General features: G+C 39.6%; 1 protein-coding gene across 1 annotated transcript in view; it reads right to left on the bottom strand.

Annotated features, from left to right (window-relative positions):
- The window catches only part of LRRC73 (leucine rich repeat containing 73), a 374,871-nt gene that overhangs the window by 215,606 nt on the left and 135,238 nt on the right, over positions 1-24,027 (bottom strand). Inside the window, exon 3 of the mRNA XM_044061041.1 lies at positions 13,906-14,028. Within this exon, the coding sequence (XP_043916976.1) occupies positions 13,906-14,028 (123 nt within the window). The remainder of the gene's footprint in view (positions 1-13,905; positions 14,029-24,027) is intronic.

The following is a 24,027-nucleotide window of genomic DNA, read 5'->3' as shown; positions in this document are numbered from 1 at the left end:
TTTGTGGGGAGGAGGCAAACATTTAACAACATTAACAGAACAATGATGATCCAGAAGGAAGAAGAATGTTAAGATCATACTACTGTTGTTTGTGGGTCTTGATGCAGGGGGAATCTTTTGATACAGTAAGATGCGACCTTCAGTAGGGCAATGGAAGCATTAGAATTCCCTGATACCATAATAAGGTTAATTAGGGTATATGAAGGATCAGAGGTAAGAGTTAAAGTAAGAGAGTTGCTCTCTGAAATGTCCCTTTGTTGTTTACTTTATATTTAGAACCACTGGCAAAGAAAATAAGGGATTCAGAAATTCCAGGATACAATTGGTGTGGTAATCAAGAAAAGTTGGCTTTATTTGCAGATGATATCATTCTGTATCTGATAAATCCAGAAAAGGATATCTCACTGTTGTAGAACATTTTGACACAGTTTCAAGTCTTTACACAATATAAAACAGCTGTAAATTATGTACCCATGCATAAATTGATTCAGAAATACCCATATTTATGTGGACATGATAAGATGAAGTTGTGACGACCCACCACTGGACCAGTAAAATCAAGGAGCCTCAATCCTCACCAATGGCACCTGTGGAGGAATGTTCACTGGGAGCATAACAGGTACACACACAGTATTTCCAGAAGCAGCTCTCTGCATCAAGTGCAATTTCCCTTAAGAGCACACAGAGATCACAGTCAGTCAGGGGCTGGTTTCTCCCTTTTCCTCCAGATCCCCAGTAAGACTCCCCACCGGCACAGCTATAGAGTTGAGATCTCAGCTGAGTGTCCAAGCCAAGACCTCCAGCACCCTCTCTGTCCAACCAGTGCTTCGTGTCCCTGCCCAAGTAGCTCACACATACACACACACTCTTTGAGGTTTGATTTACACACACACACACACACACACACACACACACACACACACACACACACACACACACACACACACACACACACACACCAGTCACTACTCAACAGCTACTTTAAGGCCCTTAACAAAGGGTGACCAGTTTTACTGTGCAATTATTACTAACACAAATGGTAGTCTGACCAAGAGCATGGCTATTAGGAGTGGGTCACACAGTTTCACCAAATAAATATGAAAGTATTCTGAAAACTTAAATATCCCTACACAGATCAGCAACAATGAAACGTTTAAATATATTTAATAAAAATAAAAGAACAAAACAATACTAAATATATATTCACAGTGACATCAGAGATCAAAACCACAGGAAATATTTAAAATAACATTGCAGTATAGGCTCACACAAGTAAAGAAAAACAAAATCTAAACTAAGCTCCTCTATATTCCTAACTGTATCTAAGACAATTATACTGTTGCCTAGAAACGAACTTACTATAGAGCAAAGCAGACGTGGTGAATGGTTCCTGTTGTTGTTGTCAGGTCCAAGACAAAATGCAGAATGCTCTGTCTCACTAAGAGACTTCTCAAAATAATATCTAAAATATTACTGCTGGGATAGTTTTGCAGAATTACATCATTTCTGGTCATTTGACTTCTAGTTCCCAGGCAAAACACCCATTGCTGAACCTAGCAGTATTTAGCATCTACCTGTAAAAATACAAGGGCTTTTGCTTAGACCTTTGGCATATGCTGTAAGTCATAAAACAATCGCATTCCTTCAGGTGTCCGAAGAAGCAATTAATTCACCCCAAAGACAGTATAGAAAGCATCCTTGTACAGATTTTGTGTCTCTAGCTGCATTGAAACCTGAGAGATAGCCTCTTTATGGCCTAGTCTATAAAGTCACTTAATTTCAAATATTTTTCTAAAATTTGCTGGACAGAGGTTAACCTGCCAGTTTCCTCTGTTAACATATGCATTTAAACAGTTACAATAGTGCATGCACATTTCTGTTCTCTTCCAGTAGGGCACACTGTGGATACATTTTAAGCACAAGCACTGTACAAAATACCTTTTCAACACAAACATCTCTACAAAGCAGTTTTATATACACATGACATATAGTTCTAATACATTTGTAACACAAGCATCTTTTATGACACAGTTCTAATACATTTGTACCACCAGCATCTTGTATAAATTAGTTTGATATTCACAAATGACATATAATTATTTACAAAATTTCAGCTAGCTGTGCTGGCAGTACCTCATTTCCTCACACTTCTTTCCCCTTCGAAGACTCGAGCTACTTTTTCAAGTGGCCCTTGAGAAATGTTACTTATGAGGAATAAGCCTATCTGGGAATACATTACCCCATACCCTGTCTTGAGATCCCAGCTGCATTTGCATTGCTGACCCCATTACAGTGGTGCACTGTCATATCTGCAACCCTAGGTTACACCACAGTAACTTGGGATTTTGCTGGGTGGGTCCCTGTAGCCATAGATCCCCTCAGACTCCTCCTGCCTTCTACTGCAAATACTTCGCACCAGGGCCTCCCTATCATGTTATGGTTTCATCTTGTTAACATGGTAGAGTTTACGCTCCTGCCTAGCAGTTCTACCATGTAGTTAACATCACTCACCTTCCTTACCACTTTCAGGGGTCCCTCCTAAGCTGCCTGCAGCTTGCTGTGTCTGACAGGAATAAGAAACATAACCTGCTGCCCCACGGCATAGTCTCTGGCTTGAGCATTCCTGTCATCCCAGACTTTTTTTCTGCTGTTGTGCTCCTGCCAAGTTCTCCTGGGCCAAGCCCATGAGTTCCCCAAGCCTTGTCCTGAGGTTTAGGACATATGCCACAATAGACTCCTTGTGGGATTCACACACACCCTCCCACTCATCACAAATTAAATCTAGATGTTCCTTCACCCTATGCCCATACAGAAAGTCAAAGGGTGAAAAAACTGTGTATCCCTGGGCCACCTTTCTGTAGGCAAACAGATAGGGCAAATATTTGTTCCACTCCCTCTTAAACTGATCTGCAAATGCCCATAGCATGGTCTTTAGTGTAGAGTTTAACCTCTCCACAAGACCATTAGTCTGGGGATGGTAGGGGTTGGTCTTTAGGTGCTTCACCCCACAGTGCTTCCACAAACAAGTCAGCAAGTCTGACATGAAATTGGCACCTCTATCAGTCAGTATTTCTTTTGGGAAACCTAACTTGCTGAAAATATATAACAAAGCATTTGCCACCTTTCCTGCCTCAATGGAGGGCAAGGCCACTACTTCAGTGTATCTGATAGCATAATCCAATACCACTAGACTATACTTCTTTCCAGTGAAACCTGGGGTACTCAGAGGCCCCACAATATCCATAGCAATCCTGTGAAATGGCTGCTCAATCACAGGCAAAGGCATCATCAAAGGAGCTTTGACCATGTTTCCTGCCTTTCCTACTTTTTGGCACTCCTCACAGGTCCTGCAGTACCCTGTTACATTCCTGGACATCCCAGGCCAATAAAAGTTCTGCATAATTCATCTCTTTGTATGTTTTATGCCCATATGCCCTGCAAAGGGAATGTCATGGACTATGCCTAGAAGTGCCAGATGGTAGGCTCTGGGCACTACCAACTCTTGTACTCTCACACCCTCTAGCCCTCCCTCAGGGGTCTACTCTCTATACAGTAACCCTTTGTCCCAGTATACAGATTCTTTCCTTGAGAATCAGGTGACTCCCTAGCTACCTCCCTCAAGCCTTGTAATGTAGGGTCTGATAGCTGAGCCCGTCTCAACTCTCTCTTTGCAACCTTTCACAGCTCCCCCTCCACAAGAAGTCTGGTATCATCGGACAGTGGTGCCTCACTGTCACTCTGGGTACTACTACTTACTTCTGCCCTTGCAGTCACTCTGTCCAAGGGAACATCAGTACCCACTAACAGCTGTGGCTCGCCTTCAGTCTCACTGCTACAGACTAGCTACCCCTCTGAAGTAAGCACCTCACCAGTCCTAGCTTCAAGTGTGTGGTCTGTCTGGGGCCCCCAGGCTACCAGACCCACATGCTTGTCTTCAAGCCTGACTGTGTGTCACTGCATGCACACAAGGTACTACATTATGAAAATCATTCCCTATCAGGACATTTGCAGGGATATCCTCAAACACACCTACTTGCTTGCTTTCTTTTCCACCCTCCCAGTCAAGGTGAACCCTAGCCAGAGGTATTTGGAATGGGTCCTTCCTAAAGCTCCAAATGAAGTAGACTGCCTAAGCAAGTAGTGCTCCTCTGTAACCAATGTAAGCTTCACAATGGTTAGGTCAGAGGCTGTCTCGCTTAGCAGTGGCCCGTTTCCCAACTACTAAAATAGGATATAACCTCTTGTGGTAGTCTGGTACCCTTGTCTCCAGACAACTTACCATTGGCATTCTGTTATTCCCCACTTGCTGGCTCCCCCACCTTTTGTTCCTCACCTTGCATCCATGGAAATCTATATGCTACATGGCCCCACTGGTTACACTTAAAACATTTAACACTTGATCCTAACCATGTAGCTGAGCTAGCGGCTTCCCCTATTACTGGCTGACTCTGTTGGGGCAGTTTATGCTGCCCACCATGGGTTGCCTTATGCCCATGTGCAGCACTGGGTATCCCTTTCCTGTGCAGTGATGCCCTGTTTACTAGGTATAGGTCACCCTTTTTCCCACTTCATCTGCGGTGTTGCATTCTCTATCGGCCAACCAGATTCTCATGTTCTCAGGAAAACTGCTAAGGGCTTGCTCCCTCATTAAAAGGTCTGCCAGCTTTTCAAAAGTGGTGGGCTGACACCCACTCACCCACCTATCTATGAAAATAAGTGCTTAACTCAGCAATATAAATCACACAAACTTTCATCTGCCTTGCGCCTATGCTCACAAAACTTTTTTTCTATAAGCTTAAGGTGTTAACTGTATTATAATTTAAGCAATCAGTATCAGACAATGTAGAAACAGCAGTTACAGCTTTACCATGGAGTAAGGGGATCATGAACCGTACCCCAGAGCCCTTGTTCAACATTATATTGTTTACATGCCCTTTCAAAAACATAGGAATAAAACTATCAAAATTATCACCTTCTGTAAAGTGTGAAAGAAAGATAAAAGAACACGACAATACTAGATATATATTCACAATGACATCAGAGTTCAAAACCACAGGAAATATTTAAAATAACATTGCAGTACAGGCTCACACAAATAAAGAAAAACAAAATCTAAACTAAGCTTCACTATTATTCCTGACTGTATCTAAGAGAATTATACTGTTCCCTAGAAACTTACTATAGAGCAAGGCAGATGTGGTGAATACTTCTTGTTGTTGTTGTCAGGTCCAAGACAAAATGCTCTATCTCACTAAGAAACTTCTCAAAATAATATATAAAATATTACTGTTGGGATAGCTTGCAGATTGACATAATTTCTGCTCATCTGACTTCCATTTCCCAGACAAAATCCCCACTGCTGAAGCTGACTGTATTTAGCATCTACCTGTAAAAATACTCATACGAGGGCTTTTGCTCAGACCTTTGGCACATGCTGGAAGTCATAAAACAATTGCATTGCTTTATGCTTCCAAAGTGGCAATTAGTTCACCCTGAAGACAACACAGAAAGCTCTCTAGCTGCACTGAAACTTGAAAGATAGCCTCTTCATGGCCTAGCCTATAAAGTAATTTAATTTCAAATATTTTTCTAAAGTTTGCTGGACTGAGGTTAACCCTCCAGTTTCCTCTGTTAACATGTACATTTAAACAGTTACAATAGGGCATACACATTTCTGTTCTTTTCTAGTAGGCACACTGTGGATTCATTTTAAGCACAAGCACTTTACAAATACAGTTTCAACACAACACGACATACAGTTCTAATAGATTTGTAACACCAGCATCTTGTATAAATTAGTTTGATATTCACACATGACAATTATTTACAAAATTCCAGCTAGCTGTGCTGGCTGTACCTCCTTTCATCACAGAAGTATTTAGGAGTATAGATTAAAAAGGCTTCTGTTATGGCAGCTAAGGGTATGTGGGGAGAGGCTAAACAAAAGACAATACAAAAACTGAGAAACTAGAAGCTATTGTTTATGGATATGGATGTAAGATAAAAGCATTAAAATGTTTTTTGTCCCTTTAGTTTTATATACAGGTCAGGCGTGTTTTTATCAACCAGAGGAAAAGTTGTGGACAACAATTAATAAAGTGTTGAAGGAATGTATCTGGGAGGAGAAAAGGGAAAGAGTTAACTAGGACAAGCTGATCCTTCCAATACAATAAGGTGGTTTAAGATGACCTGATTTGAAGAGATATTTTAAAACTACACAGTTAAAGCTCATATACATAACACAAGCAGAAGGTTATAATTCAAAATGGAAAGGGATGATGATCAAGCAGAGGAATGCACATGAAAGAAAGATAGTCATATTCTGGATGAACATCCTTAATGAAAATAACAACAATCATACGGACTATATTCATGAAGTAGCAGAAATTATTCTAAGAACTAATCCAACATGAGAATGGAGAAAGAAATTTTGTCAATAGGGATGACAGCAAGTAAGGGTAGAGAAGTAAGCAAGAAGGGGCTAAAATTTATTGGAGAAATTGGCACAGGAACCAAGATCCTGGGAGCAAATAACTAGAGTGGAAAAGGTAACAGAGTAAGATAACGCCAAAAAGACATTTGGGTTGCAGTCTAGAGGCTACCTTCTCTACTAGGGATTGGTATCAGAATATAGGCAAACATAAAGGGATATGGGAATTTTAAGTGAATGACCTGCTCTGGTGGAGTTTTTAGCTGAATCTAGAACACACAATGCTGTTAAAAAGGGATAATTAGTAGGGCATAAAATATATTGCATGATAACTAGAAGAATCAATACCAAGAGGTTAAAAAAGACTAGGAAGTGAATGTGGAAAATCAATTTACAAAAGAACAATGGTGAGCCATATGTATGGCTCCCCAGTATGTAACAAAGTCCAAAAGATTTAGGATCTTTGCCTGGAAGTTTTGGCACAAGTATTTTTTATACCTTAAGTAGACTTCAAAGACTTTTTCCTTAGGTATATGGAGAAACAGGTAACTCAGAACATATGTTTTGTGAGTATAATGACTTGGCAGATTTTAAAAATTCCCTACAGAGTACTCTGTCAGAAATATTGGATGAGCAAATGACTGTAACTAAGGAAATGATACTTGTAAGCTGAGTCACTCAATGGAAATTGCCTAGACATATTAAAGCCTTATTAAGTTTAATTCTGTTGGTTGGCAAATTACTGTATTCAAAGTAATGAATATTACAAAAGAGATAAAAGGACTGGAAGAGGGATCTTTAGAAAACAGAAGTAGCAAATCACATAGAAGTAAATGGAAATTGTTGGAGCAATACCTTCAGAATAATGTTCAGGAGAAGGAGTGAGGTTTACGTGAAAGCAGGAATTCAGCAATTTATGCAATGTTGGACAGATGATATAAAGACGGCGTGTGATGTATGACGTATGTAAATGGGGAAAATGTTGATATTGTTTGTTTTCTTTACTGTTAATGTAGGTTTGACTAGGCCTTGTGACAACTTAATAAATGTGTTTTAAAAATAAAAAGGTTCATTATACAATGCTCCAAGTTGTTGGGTAAGAAGCCATAAAGGCATTGGCTACCTCAGAGGGTCACTTTTGTCAGCAGAATTTTTGCTGTCAGTTTCTAGTCCAGTAGAACCAATCCAGTTACTAAGGACAGGCTTTACATTCCTACCAGTGGTTTACAAAACACTATTTGTCAACTACTTCAGTACTCACTATAGCAGGTCATACAAAACTCACATTTTATCTGCTCAAAGTTCCTTGACCTCCCTTTCATCTACTTCTCATACCCATTCTACCTTCTTATACTGGTGTCCTGCCTTAACCCTGCTGTGTAAATGCGGAGATGAAGAGGTCATTCAAAATTTATGTATCCAGTCTGCCCCCTATATCCCGCTTGGCAATATACTGTGTTATTGATTTCTCTGATATTAATCCATGTATCGGAAGAATTTCTGTTAACTATCCATCTAACCCTCATCCTCTTCTTAGATTAATAAATAACATCTACTACCTCTTTTTTTAATCCCTTCTGATACATATTTTCTCACTATCTCCCTATTTACCTTATTCTTTTTCTCCTTCATTTACTCTCTCTATTCCTGTCTCCCTAACTGGGCTTGCTGATTCCACATCGCTCACATTCGTCTTCTCCAGTTATGGGATTTTATTACCTTCTTCATCATCCCCACTCCCCAATTATGTGGTGTACTCCATAGCTCTTTCATAGTCTTCAGTCCGTCACCCTTCCATAATGGTTGTTTTTTGTGTTTCTACAGTCTTCGCACTTGTAGTTCCAGACCTCCATTCTTGTGCCACCTTCCAGCAATGCATCAAGAATCATGGACCACACTGTGACATGAAAGTTGTTGCAAAGTAGCCCCTTCACCTTTCTCTCCTTGTGACTTTACCAAGATTAACAGTTTATTTGTTCATAAATAAATAAATAAATAATGAGAAAAAAACAAACAGCACTCAAACTACATTAACATACTTCATACACAAAGGAAAATTGTTAATCTGCTTCATGTACGCCAATGAAGTAACAGAGCTCAAAATGAACAACTAACCTAATGACAGCAATGCGCATACATCAGCATGCTGCCAGAGTTTAATTGAAGTCAGGATACAAAACAGAAGCATATTCCACTAATATAGTTAAGGACATCTACTTTTTAAACTAAGCATTTTAACATTAAATAATAATAAAAAACACCCATGAATTAAGCATTTTATCTTGTTACTTACAGTAAGGTGATCCAAGTGTCCTCATAGATTTCAAGATCACTGCAGGAGGCATGGCAAACTTCTGATAAGTTAATCACAAAGTTAATCCTGAAGGCTACTTGTTGTTCTACATATTGTGGTTCATAGGCAGGTACTAGGCTATTGGTCCTTGGGCCTATATAAGCCTAGCCAAACTGTACCCTGGCTTTCGCCACCCAAGAAAACTATTTTCCTGTGCTCCTGTCGAGCAGAGCCACAGAAGTGATCCCCGGGGTGAATTTCCCATCTCCCATCCAATCATCAAGATTTTTTTTGAAGAGTGCTAATGAGGAGCTTTGTTTGATATAGATAGGTAGTTTGTTCCAAAGTATGGGAAGTCTCTGGGACAGGAATCTATCCCTCCAGCATGTTCTGTTTATTGTGGTAACAAGGTTTAGGTCCCTAGAGTGTGTAGCTTGGAGGGATTGGGATTTCTTTAAGTGGAGCATGTCCAACAGCTCTGGGTTTGACATAGCTTTGTATGTTAGGCAGAGATCGCCTCTGAGTAGGCGATATGCGACGGAGTAAAACTGGAGTTTTTTGAGACGTCTACGTAGGCCATCTGCTTGAGGCTGGTAATCCGCTTTGTGAGGTATTTCTGCGGTCTTTCCAGTTGTTGTAGATGTCTTGCGAGGTACATACCAAAAGGAGTGTTCTACTCTATAATGGGTCTAATGAGTGACGAGTAGAGGGGAACAATGACCTCTTTTTTCCTGGATGAGAAACCTTTTGTAATGAGGTGTGCCACATAGAAGGATTTCCTGACTACTGTGGTGATGTGATTATCAAAGGAGAGACTACTATCCACCTGTGTCCCAAGGTCTCTTATCACACTTTCGGTGTTAAGTAGACTACCGCCTATGTGGTAGTTCATGGGTACAGAGTTTTTACCAAAAGGGATGACCATGCACTTTTTGGCATTGAGCTTGAGGCTATGGCTTTGACACTGGGCATCTGTCTCAGTGAGGCCCTTTTGTAGGCTGTCCACATCATTAGGAGTTTTGATTATGGCTCCTAGTTTGCAGTCGTCTGCAAACTTCATTAGCCAAAGAACTTCTGTGTTAGCCTGTACTTCAGAGAAGTAGATACCAAGCAGGACAGGACCCAGGACTGAACCCTGTGGTACTCCACTTGTCACTGGTCTGAAGTTGGATTTGGAGTCCGCTACTTTCACAGTGTGGGTTCTGTCAGTGAGCCAGTTGGCACCCATCTTGTGACATAGGGATTTATACCTAGTTTAGTGAGTTTATCTATAATTCCAGAGTGGGGGATGGTGTTGAAAGCCTTGACGAGATCTAGATAGGCTGTGAGTACCACCTTACCCTCATCTACGGCTTTGGTGACCACTTCAAAGATGTCTATCAGGTTTAGGAGACATGATCTGCCTTTTACAAACCCGAACTGGGTAGGGTCCAGCGTTTGGAGATTACCAATGTCATTGTTTATAAGTTCCATGATGATACATTCCATAGCCTTGTAGACCAGGCTCATCAGGCTAATGGGGTGGTAGTTCCCGGGGTCCTTGGCAGCTCCCCCTTTGTGGAGTGGGATAACTGTTGCTGCGCACTATTCAGTGGGCACAAAGCCTGAGGTGAAGCTATGATTGAACATGGTACTTAGGTGGGGTGCCAGTTTGTTCTGTAGTTTGTGTAGAACGCAGCCTGGGATGTTGTCAGGTCCCATGGATGCTGTGTTCTTGGCTTTGGAGAGTGTGTTTTTTACCTGTGCAGCCGTGATTACAGGAACTTTGCATTCTTTCAGTATAGAGATGGGCCCTTTAGGGGATGAGAGGGGAGCAAAATTAGCACTGAACCTATCTGCCAGGATGTTGGCAATATCAGTTGGTTCTGTATATTTAGTGCCATTGTGCTGTAACTCAAGAGCAGACCTGAGTGTTGCCATTGAGATTCTTGAAATAGCTATAGACTGCTTGGTCGTTGTCTTTAGAATCCGTGGCAATTTTGTTTTCGTAACTAGCTTTGGAGGATTTTATGAAGGATCTCAGCTTCTTATTGAGGCTGACCAGGGAGTTCCTCCAATCATGGGATTTTACTCTTTTTTTGCAAGTTTCTTTCTTCTGTTGTAGAGTTTGTTTATGGCAGGGGACCACCAGATTGGCTTCCTTTTTTTGGAGGATAGCTTCTTGGTTCTGTTAGGATTGCACGATCATGCACTCGTTTAAGTGCTTATAAAGTGCATTTGTGTAGGTATGTAAATGGTAAACTGTAATGCGTGTTTTTTTTTTTTTTTTTTTACCATTAGCTCTGTACTACAAATTTAATGCAAACTACAAAAAGAATTTGTCATTTAACAGTAAAGCAGACAGGTTAAGTCTATGGGCTGCTTATCAACTTCTTTTATAAACGAGAATTTCATTCCCTCAACCTCCCCTTGAAAACTGTATGACTCTGAAAACCCACTTAACCAGAAGTACTCCTAAGTCAGCACTGAAAACAGACACTTGTGATTAAGGGTTTACCCAGTTGGTAAATTAATAAAAGTGAATAAAAGCGCTGGTGTTTGTTACGAGGCATTCTTCACATTACACTGCCTGATCCAGAATATATTATTCTTACTCACTTCTTACCAAAACTAGGAAGTCATTAAAGCACGAGAAATAACAAAATTAGAAAAGCAAAATTTACACAGGGCACCTGAAACATACCAAATGATTTACTTAAGTATCTTAATAGCCAAGGTCCCAGACACAATACTTTCACAATCTAATAAAAGTAATACGCATTTCCCTCCTTTTTGCTTCAGAGAATCATAGAATGCACAGGTCAACTGGGCAATGTGGCCATTTACACCTTGCCTGTACCTCCCATACAATTATCCAATTTCTTCTTAAATGAAGATAGTGTCAAATTGCTTGATCTGACGAGGAACATTGTTCTAGAGAAGGGATAGCCATTGCATAACAATTCTTATGCCTTGTGGATTTAGGAAGAAAAAAATGGCCAGGGGATACTTTCATGATGTTTCAAGTAGTTCTTTGTAAATCTCTTAAAATAATATCCAAGTATTGTCATCAAAATTGTCAACAGACTGGACTTCATTTCCTGCCGTAGGTTTTTTCTCAGCATTTGGATAACAGACCTAGAAACATGCCAGTTAGCTGTAAACAATACTCTGTTCAGAGACTTTTTTTAATTCTTTTCCTTGAAGAGTAGCTGCATCTGGTCTCTTCCATGAGGCTTGTGTGCTCCAGGCACCGGATAAGCACCTACTTCATATCAAAACTTCATCTATTACTTTAGCTGAACTTTAGAAAGTTTGAAAAAACACTGGCTATGTGACTGAATAAAATGTAAATGTGACACTTATTCAAACAAGTAAACCATGTGAATGCTATCCTGTCCCTCGGTAATAAGAAATGATGATATATATCCCCTTCTACAAAGAAGGCTTGCAGCTCCTGTACCCGATTAATAGAGGTGATGGTCTCCAGAAATACCATGCTACACATCCAAACATTTTAAATGAGTGGAGCTATAGGCTCAGCACATGGCCTCATAAGCACCATCTATGCAGTTTTCCTGTGCAAGAGTGTGAAGGGCTGACCTTCTGAAGAGCTGTGTATTCTTGACACCTTTGAAAAATCAACCGATTGGTGGTACAGATAGATATGATTGTGGTACAGATAGATATGAAAGTGCTTATATGATGTACGTACTGGTACTCTTCTGCAGTCAGCGTGGACTTTTAAAAGTAGTCACGTTAAAGACTAGGGTTTACAAATATTCCAAAAGGCAATTGGTAATTAAGCTACATAACAGTTTTTTCATTTGTAAGTATAGAGTTTCCTAAGGAAGAAAACCACAGATCATCAAACATTAACCATGCAATGATTCATAGTTGGGCTTTTTAAAAGTCAGGCTATTTACTTCAGGGGGATGTGCCTTGTTACAGAATCCTGTGTACTGATGAGGTCAGGAGGTTGTACCTCTTGGGATGTAATATTCTGTGACCTTGCACTGCACCGACATAACTAAACACAGGATTAAACACTCCATTCTGTGGTTATCAGGACCATAGCTGCAGCCTGCACATGCTGTAAAACAGCATTATTTCGCTCTCATTGAAAGACTGTTGTTAAATTACATTATTTGAGAGATCCAGACAAGCCCCCTGAGCACAAGTAACTGTTCTGTTTGTGTGGAGTGTACTGTGTTATGTTTATAAATTAAAAAGATACATTAAAAAATAAAATAATAGAAGAAACCACTGACATAAAAATGAAGTCGCTTCATACTTTCAAAGCTGTGTTTCTCTTAATAAATAAACTGAAAATAAGGGTCTATATTATATATTCAAAGTTTCAAAACTTCAAACCTCATATGTTCGACAACATATGAGTGAAATTTGAAACATCGAAAATATAATAAAAAATTAAAAAAAAAATTCACCTCAACTCTCTGAGGGGGGCACAAGCTCCCCTGCACCCTCCATAGCCTCACTACTTAAATATACCAACTCCGAGATCGGACTTCAGTGCAGAAAAAGGAAATTTTCCCATTCTGCGCCGCACGGAGTCGTTGCTTTCCACTTTCGAACTTTTTAAAGTTCGATCATATGGTGTCGACCATATGACATTCGAACTTTAAAACGCTCAAATAATTAATAGGGACCCAAAAATAAAGTAGGATAAGCTATAAAAACTCTGACTCTGTGTTTCTGAAATACCAAACGAATCTTACTGCCAATTTCAATCCAAGGTTGATTTTTTTTTCAGAATATCAGCATACCATAAAACACAGCACAAATATAAAATGTCTCTCTCATCTTCTTCAGCAGTATCCTTCAAGATGATTTCAGTAAATCTACGAATCACGTACTACTGTGAAGCCCAGACACATAACATGTCCTTCAGGCACCTACAAAAAAAACATCTGACTTCTGGAAGTAACACAAATGTCTACACATACAGACGGATATGTAAACATCAATTAACCTCAGACTATTATTGACAGATAATGCATGCAAACAGTAAGTTGTTTTGACAAGGTCTATTAAATTAACATGCTTCAGTATAACCTGTACTATTATAAAGGATTATTATAAGGAATATTATAAGGATTATGTAAAGGATTATTTACAGATGCACACATACACACTACCTTCTCACTGAACCACCTCACCATGCTTAGCCCAGTTCACGCACCTAAAGGATTGTAGTCAAGATTTAAGACCCGGAGCTGGGAGCTGTGGGCTACAGCAATGGCCAGTTTTGCCCATCCTTTGGATGTCACAGCGGGATTGGCACTCAGAGTTAGCTCTCTAAGCCCTGAAGGAAACAAACAAAATGACATATTCACTTACTTGTTTTCTATCAGCAGTACAGACACCCTCCTTTTCAAAACCACAGCTTAAACCATTTATTTATTGCCATTTGGTAATCAAGTAAATGGGCTGGCCTGTTGACCCTTTTCAGTACAACTGGAAGCTTATTTACTTAAATTATAAAACACAGACAAGGTATATATAAACTGAACACACACACACACACGCACGCACACAGGCACACATGCATACAGGCACACACAGGCACACACGCACGCACACACAAAAATGCACACACATGGCTAAATACAACTGTTCCTCTTTAACACCAGTACTGCTGTGACTTTCACTAACATATTTTAGGGGACTTTTTTAATTAGTCTAACATAACACCATGCTTTTTTATTTCATTAAGTACCCCTAGGATACAGCATGCATTGTGCTCCTGTCAGAAATACCACTTGCCCATGCAAATGATGCTGTGCCTCATAAGTCTTGTTGTTGAGTATAAACTTTCAACACCTAAAAAGTAAAAAGTGCTGAACCAGATGTTTAAACGAACCTTTAATCCACAGTTTCAGACTTCTGTTCCTGTTAGTAGCAGAACTTCATCAGAAACATATCAGCCATTTTCTTGCAAGGTTTAAATAGCCTCAAAGGTGCCGAAACTCTAAGCACTTAAAGGTGCAAACACTTAAAAAAAACTTATAAAAGCATTATACATACCAAAAACATCACAATAAAAATCACAACATTAAAAACACTAATCAATGCATTTAATAAGTATCTAAATATTAAAATAGTGTTACAAATATTAAAAAAAAAGCAAATGTAATCAGATGAAACACAGTCAGATAAAGTAATTATACTTTGTCAGCTTTGATTTTTAACATTTTTAACACTTTCAACTCCTGCATAGTGTACCTGGCCTCCACCAGGAATTCATATATGGATGTATCCCTGGGATACTCTACCCTCCACCCAGAAGTAAATGAGAAAGTAAGAATTTCTCACTTAACACTTGCACTGCATGGCCGTCTGGAGTGTGAGGTGTTGCTATTCAATCTTTGCTACTGGTACTGCATGCGCAGGCCTTGGTCCTGTGGCAGCGGGCCAGCATCAAATTTCTGAATAATTGTTTTAAATTGGGCAATTAGTTCTACGAAGTAATAAGACACTTCAAAGTCTTGGTAGCCAGATCTAATTTGTGTTAAACATTGACAAAGGGCAAAGTGAATGATAAAAAAGACATATATGCAAACACATCAAGCAAGACAATGTTCATCAGGGAATGGCAGATTTGTTTCAGTCAGTTCATCATAGTGCAAGTAGTAACATAATTTAGGTGCAGACTCCAGTCTTCACCTAGAATAAAATGCTGCAAATTACACCTTGTAATCTTCCAGGTACTCTTTACCTGTTTTACTTGTTTTGTTTTTATTTGGCTGCCAGGGTCGGCCTTAGGTCAAGTGCTGCCCTAGGCAAAAGGGCTTCACAGCACTCCCCCCCCACACCATCTGGTGCCCCCCCACACCATCTGGTGCCCCCATCCTGGTTTATTTACACCATCCAGTTTACTGGAAAAGCACCACGGCTATAGTGGCACCCTACGTGGCCGCATAGTTGGCCTATGCCTAAGGCTGGCTATGTTGGCTGCACAAATCAGCTTAGCAAGGAGGGCTACTAAAAGTGGCATGCAGAAGGGGGCAGGAGGCAGCACTGACAGGAGGCTAGCAGACAGCTGAAAGAAGCCAGAGAGTCAGTAAGTCACAAAATCATATTGCTAGATTTAAATATATGCATATGGTCACAAACTGGTTTGGAAACAAAACTCCTAGTGCATAATAATTGACAGGGCAAAAGTACCTGCAAGTAAATGGCACCAGATCTTCTGGAGGTGAGATAAGATCAGGTAAAGACCTCAATTTACAGTGTGTGTAGGAACAGAACTCTTGGCAAGGAGCTCAGTTCCAGCCAAAGCAGGGTTATGAAAATATCCAATATGGAGTTGCTTGTAAAAGAGACTTATTAACAGACAGTTCTTCCAAACAAATTAACAACTCCAGAAGCAAGTGACATCACACAAAGAAAAACCACCCAGACTACAAACATTTCTGTGCTTGCTTTTGTGCTTGCCCTGCTGAATCTTCTTTGACCACATCAACTATCTCAATGTGCTTACATGCATTTGATTCCTGCAACTGTTTGCAGGCAGACAGAAAAAATGATGAATCAACTAAGTAAAAGAAGGAACGCAGGCAGAAAAGGAAATCTAGGTATACAAACATAGAGAAATGAGTAACAGGCCCATCCAGAGCCTTATCCATTATTCAGGAACCAGTTATTACTAGCACTTAGCACAGTCATATAAAGAGTACCACAGAAATAAGTCATATTAGTGCATAGTCAAAAAAAGGGGCTCAGACATAAGAATCATCATGCAAACATCTAAAAGTAAAAAAAAAAAAAAAAAAAAAAAACTTCTGCTGCAGGTTATAAGGAAAGCACGAATGGGTTAATTTAACCACAAACAGAGTAAAGAGAGGTGACTGGTTAAGTGCCAAAGTCCTCATGTCTTACAACAGCTCTGAACTATTAGGCATAGGAAATGCAAGAACTCAAAAGGTTAGTATAGGAGACGAGGACAGGAGGAACTACAGGCGGGCAGTTATTAGGAGAAGTGGCAGAGGGTGGGAGTGGCCAGGGCCACATGGTATCCAAGAGTAGGATCTGTAGGAGCTAGGAGGAAGAATAGTGAGGGAAGGATAGGAACTGGAAAGAATGGGAAAGGGATAGGGATGGGAAGTAAAAAGCTAACAGGAGGGGGAGAGTGAAGAAATCCAATGAAAAGGAAAGCTCAACAGCAATAAGTGGGATGCAGGAGGTTAGTATAGACAAGATAGTGAAGGCTAACACAAAGGAGACACTGACCCAGAAACAGGTTCAGCCAGGAAAACAGAAGAACCTCAGGGAAGGGGTCAGGGCCAAAAAAGAAAAAAGTGAGGGGTGGGATAGTGCAGAACAAAAATAAATAAAGTGAGGAAAGTAAAATCTAGTAAGCAACTCACCATAACAGTAGATGCTCTATTAAGAGATCACCACTGTATTAGTATTCCTTAGCCATAGGATTTGCCAAAGGCAGATATCTGACCTTCTCGATCAATTTTCAGAGTATTCATTGCCATTGTCCACAAGAGCAGTTCTCATCAACTGATGTCTGGTCAGAATATAAGGGGATACACATAATATCCTTCAGTTTTTTTAGACAGAAGACTGTTGAGAAGGGCACCATTTCTATGGTCAGCATAAACATGACCCTCCCCCCCCCAAACAAAATAAGGATGACAGGCAAAAGTTATTGGTAAAGTCCTAGATCTATTAGTCCCCCAATCCATGAATATGTTACTAACCATAAAACGAGCAACCCCAAAAAAATCCAGCATACTTTATTAAAATAAAAAGGAGTCGGGAGCCTTAACAGAAGTTCCTTCAGTGAGTTACAAACATTATTAAATTCAAACAGATGACAAAAAGTTCAACCAATCCCTGGGAACAAACATTTAGGTTCACTGAACCTTAATTAATTAACAAATTATATTAGAATAAATGTTTCTCTGTAATTCTACACTCATGCAACAAGGATGTAACATTATATTTAAAAATTAGTAAAGCTTCTTGTTTGCCTTAGAGCAGTTTTTGGATCTACATTCCTACTGATGCCTTCTACAAATTTATATGAAATGGACACTTCAACAAAACCAGCATTAATGCCAAATACACTTCTTATAATACATTGCCACTGGACAGTTTACATTGATATGAATGATGTTTATATAATGTTCCCATAATCTAATTTTTAAGATCATTTGGTTTCTTCAAAGCATGCTTTGCCACAAGGGCAATTCCAAACCTTTGCAAAATTACAGGATGCCTAGTGCTTCACAGTAAATGGTGTGCCATTAATTACTAGCTGCCTGTCCATGGCTACATGTTTATAAGTAGAACAGTGTTCATCTGGAAATGTTCTATAAAGCATCTAACATCTTAAAACAGGTTCAAAAGAAGAGTTCAAATACCTGTGGACTAAATTGGTGTGCAAAGTACTATTCAAAGTTTCACAATTTGTACAAACTCAATATACTGGTTGTGGTATTCAGCACAACAAACATATTCTATGATTTCTATTCTGACCAAATAATAAATATTCTCTATTCTTGTGCTAGCCTCTACCTGGGGATCATACCCTATAGAAAGTGAACATCTTAATAATAGATTCAAGGTGCACTCAAATGTCAGAACATTTTGCTAGAAGCATATCTAGCATGAATTAATAAAGTCACCAAAAGACAAATATAAAGCAGGTGGATGGCCACTACTACCATGGAAAAGTGTCACTGCTGTTTTCCTGTTCAACTGTGCTACCACATCATGCAGGACTTTACCTACAAGTGTTAAATTTAAGTAATTAATTGGGGACTTCATTGAAAGTGTAAAAAATATTACAAAATGACAAAAATAGAATAATTTTCAAATTCATCTTCAGTATGACAAAAATAAAAATAGAAAACTATGCATGTATCTGATAAATTTAATACCCTAAGAAGCAAATAAAAAGTCATTACATAAATATTATTGTTTAAAAATTCCAAAATACACTTCCACAGGTTGGTGCAAAAAGTGCCTACTATCATTGTGGCTTGTTTCCGATTATAGATGGACTCATCAGATGTAAAAATATATATTTTACTGCTCCATTATTTGTTATCTGAATAAAGAATAAACATAACCCCATAAGGGAGGCATAACATATTTTTACAACTAGTTACCATATGTTTAATTGATTGACTGTTTTAAGTATATAAATTAAATGATGCTTTTTAGTGTTTTACTTCTTGAAGGCTTTTTGCCGAAGGGCTACAGCACTGTTAATAAACTTAGGTCTCTAGCCTTGTTGTTCTTTATATTTACATTTTTGTGTTTTCGTGGTTTGTTTGTGATAAACATGGTTACAGACCCTTCTTTTTCTATTCCCCGTATTTTTCAAGATAATACTGGCAACAACCTTCAGAGGGACAATTTGACATTGGGAATAGAGGTGCCAGGTGCTCTGTTTCATTTTAATGTTGGGACAAACATTTGGATGACAGAAATGGTTGCATTAATAACTCCTTTTCTACTACTAGACATTGTGGTTCCACTATTTTATCAGGAGAGTTGCAGAATATATATGACAAATTAGACCATATAATTTTCAAAGAGACTGTTTATTTAAATATTTTAAGTCTGAAGAGATATTTAGAGCTGGACATAAACCCTAGAGGTTTACGTGCCTTTATAAATCCTAGTACTCCTTCTGATCTTTCTGAAGAAAATGCTAAACACTTTCAGTCTTGTTGCATGACTGCCACGCATCGCTGCTCAACAGAATGGATACATATCCTAACAGAAAGGGATATGGTAAAACAATGTAAACTTAAGGAAGAAGCCCAAGCATTAGCAAAACATATAAAATGCTACACGTTTCAATACAAGTTTGACTGACATTAATAATATACTTGTAGAATTAGAGGTGACTACAGTGGAGAAAAAGGTTAAATTATGTGATACATGGGTCTACAAACATGGTACAGTGTTTCGCTTGACAGCCAGTCAGCAGAAGGGATCATTATCTAAGTACAGGAAAGAATAATGGTCATCAGAAACAACATGGAGTTTCATTTGCTTCTTGGAAAGAACTGTTTTTACCACTCAATGGGATAGCAATGTTTCCTTTCCTCCTTTACCAGCAGCAAGAGAAATGGAAATTTTGAATCACTTTCATGAAAGGGAATTTGTGGATAAACAATTTACATGACAAACGAAAAGAGGTAGATATGGACAGGGTGCAATCATGGAAAGATAGCAACAGTGTTTTGTTTTCGTAAATGGGGAAGATGGCAGAGATAATTCTTGTTATGGACTTTCCTTGGGCTCTTTGGTAATCAATTTATCTGGTTTAATATTAATTAATATATTTCTGTGTTAAATTTCATTTAAAATGTATTCCTACAGTTTTTACTAAGCCTGTATGTGAAATTTTTAAACTGATACGCAAGCTGCATCTTAAGTATTACTTTAGGAATTCTGAGATTAACCAATCGGAAGTATTTAGTAATAGGGATGAATTTAATGATTCTAACAGTACAGACAGTTTTTATTCCTGCACTTCAGAAGTAGATGTAAGTAGTGTGTATTTATTGAATACTTCACAAGTTAATAGTAAAAGCTGTTTTACTCCACTATTTATTAATGAAAATTTAAATAATTTTTCCGCCATGCTTAACTTTGTAGTATAGGAAGAATTTTTGTCTAAAAATGTCATATTCATTATAATATGACTAAGGCAGAACGGATTTCATTAAAGGATTTAAGTACTAATAGACAGTTGGCTATTAAACCAGCAGATAAGGGAAATAATATTATTATGCATTATAAGCTGTACTTATGAATGTGTTATACACACTTAAAAGATAAAATTACGTATGTAAAAGTTAGTAAAAATACATACGAGTCAGCAATTGAACAATATTTAGAAGTATTGAGTAAAGGATGTAGACTTGGTTATTTCAGTGCAAATGATATTTATGTTACGTTTAATGAACAAAAATGCAGCTTACTAACGTTTTATTACTTACCCAAGATACATAAAAACTTAATGAACCCACCAGGATGGACAATTATAGCAGCATCTAATTTTTTTTTTTAGATAATATAGGACTGTTTTTACATGATTTTCAGCCAGATTCAATAAAGCCTACATGGTCCATTTACAATGCCTGTGCATGGTAGCACCGTTTTGGATTCAGTAATCATCTCTACACTCTGTGTACAGCCACCCACAGCCATGCAAACAAGGTAAATACCGTGGCAAGCAAATTACAGTATACGCAGCTGAATAGTATGCTAATAAACAATCCAAAATGGAGATGCTATTCAACAAACTATAAAGCAGCTATGTAGACTCAGTGCTGGTTTTCCCTGCTAATTCCAAAACCTATTGGAATACAGCCACGGAAAGGAGTTTACACAGAAACAATGTTAGGGGCTGTTGTTGCTTTAATTCATGTGTATGTGCAACAAGCTGAAGTCTATGCTGCTGCTCTTGTTAACAGACAATGGAGAAGAGTTTTCAGACCCCAAGTAACGTATCACAACCTACATGATGTGGAAATTGTAGGTCACTACAGGGTGGATAGGGAGACACTACAGGACCTCTGCAACCTCTGTCATCCTCAACTCAGAGCCAGGCAAACCAAGTGGAGACAAAGGTATGTATAACACTTAGAATCTTAGCTACAGGTACTTTTCAGAGACCAACATGGGACATAATGGGGGTGTCACAAACATCAGTATATAGGATCCTCCATCAATTCTTGAATGATATGCTCCAACATGCTAATGACCACATACATTTTCCCTGTACTCCTGAGGATAGGGCCAGAAATATGCAGAAGTTCTACCCTGAAGTACTGGGTGCCATAGACTGCACACATGAAATTAAGGCACCACCAAGGCTCTACATTAATAGAAGGGTTTTCACTCTATTAACTGCCAAGTCATATGCAATGCCAAAGGAATCATTTTGAACTTGTGTGTTGGCAACCCTGGCAGTTACCCTGACTCACATATCTGGCACACCTTCCAACTGTATCACATGTTCACTAGGGGGGGATATCCCATACGGTAATTTACTGGGAGATGCAGGTTATGTACTGGAACCCATCAGAAATGCAAAACAACTCACTGAAGAAGATCACAATGAGGCACATGCTCAAACCAGAAATATCAGTGTGTGTGTGTTTGGGCTGCTGAAGTCAAGGTTCCGGTGCCTAGATACATGTGGTGAGCCCTGCAGTACAATCCACTGACATGAACTGAAATATTCACAGTATGTGCCATGCATTACATCATCATGCTGAGAAAACAGCTTCAGCAGGCTCAACAAGAGGAAGGAGCATGCATCCCACCACCAAAGACAAGGTCACCACAGCCATATGCAGTTGAGGAATCGGAGGGGGAAGCAGCAGCTGCTGTGGGTGTAAGTAGAAAGAACCAGGTTCAATACACCCTTGCATTGGCCAAGAAACAATGCACAGCACACTCACTCACCACCTAAGAGCTTAAAACCATCCTCCTACACACATACATATAGCAACACTGATGCTAGGCAACTCTCACAACCTTTACCTCTCCATGTATTGGCTGTGTACTGCTTGCATCAAACAGAGTCAGCCCTGAACTAAAACTGTTGCAACTGCTGGATTTACAAGGCAAGTTTTGAACCTGGAGTGTACTGTCTAATTATATGAATGACTGGCATATCCTTGGATTTTGTTACTTGGTAGTGTAAGAAAAGGTGGGAGATTTGTACAGAAAGTGACATTAACATGTGACAGCAGAGACTTATTTGACTTGGGTCCATTATTAAGTAGTAGGCCTCAGGCATAAAAGATTCACACAGTCAAACCTCTCAAAGGTAGTGATGGTCACTGCATGCCCTCAGTTCAGCACCATACAGTTGTACTGAAAAATCATTTTAGAGAGAAGTTAGAAAGTAATGATGCACATTGCAGCTTCAGAATTCACAAGATCATTCACAATAAAGATGGAAAATGTTGATGCTATCAACTGTCAAACTTTCTAAGACCATTATCAGTCAAAGGTACAATTATCAGTTCAATATCACAAATGCAGATATACTAACCAACCAAGTCAGCTATGCACCCTAAGCATCAGACACAAAGTTTATGTATCCCTGAATCCAAAAGATACAAAACAGGGATAAGGCACAGTTATCACTTGCACAGGGTATTGGGGGGCAGTAAGCCTAGGCTAACACAAAAGGTCGGTGAGTGTTTGTGAGTAAGAAAGTGAAGCAGGCAGGCATTTGGATAAGCCAACAAATGGCCAGGGATTCAAAATGAGTTTTAAGCTGCACAGTTGAACCATGTAATTATTGTGTGTGTCTGTCTGTAGGGGTCTTCCAGGTGAAATTAGTGTGCGAGTGTGTCTGCATGAACACAGCCAAACCCTGTGCTAGCTCTACATCTCTGTATGTCGGACAGGTATGAGCCATGCATGTTAGAGGTGGAAATTCATCATTGTCATCCCCAACCATGAGATCTGACTCTGGCAGGAGTTGCACTGGCATGTCCACACCCATGGTCAGATGCACTACTGGTACCTGAATATGACTAATGTCTGTTGAACGAACTCCCCTCATAAGTATGCCCAGGACCACAACCCCCATGGCCTGGAATATCTGGGTGTGTACAGCTCACCCACCAACAGAGCAATGGAAGTACTGCCACTATGGGAGCATGATTGGGCATGGCCACATTGGCTAACAGCAGATGATGTGGCTGACCTACACCCAAGAGGATGCAGTCACCCTCCCAGCAGATGTTCCATCACAGACACCGCTCACTCAAATGTGTCATTCATCCAATCCATTGAATTGGCAACACAGTGAGGCAGTCATGCATGTCAGACTGTCACATCTACAACCCTAAGCATTTCTCTGGAACACCTATGGGAATGTGCCTGTGCCTCCATGATGGCCTTAAGCATAAGTTAAGTGGCATGGAAAAAGACATCTGGATCAGGTGGAGGATGGACAGTAGGCCTCCTCCAACAACCCTCTTGCAAGGCACCTCACCCACATTTTGGCTACGGCCAGAGTCAACAGGCACTGAAGCTGCAGTAACCACATTTACCTGATCAGTTGTCTCGCCCTCCACCTGCCCAATATCTGTGGGATCACTGGAATGGGTAGAAGTATGCCTACTCACTGTGTCTCACTGGAATTTCAGGGGATGGCTGTATGTCAACCTCAGTGTCAGATTCAACCTCTGCACCCCCCGACTGTGCCTCTGTTTGGCCACCATCGTCATCAGAGTCTGCTGATACTCTTTGACATCAGGTGGTAGAAGTCCCACACTTTCACTTTCAGGATCACCTGTGA

This window comes from Protopterus annectens, chromosome 1.part0 (assembly GCF_019279795.1).
Source record: "Protopterus annectens isolate FY-2018-M chromosome 1.part0, PAN1.0, whole genome shotgun sequence".
Taxonomy (NCBI): domain Eukaryota; kingdom Metazoa; phylum Chordata; order Ceratodontiformes; family Protopteridae; genus Protopterus; species Protopterus annectens.
Note: the sequence above shows the minus strand (reverse complement) of the source record. Positions and strands in the feature narration are given on the sequence as shown.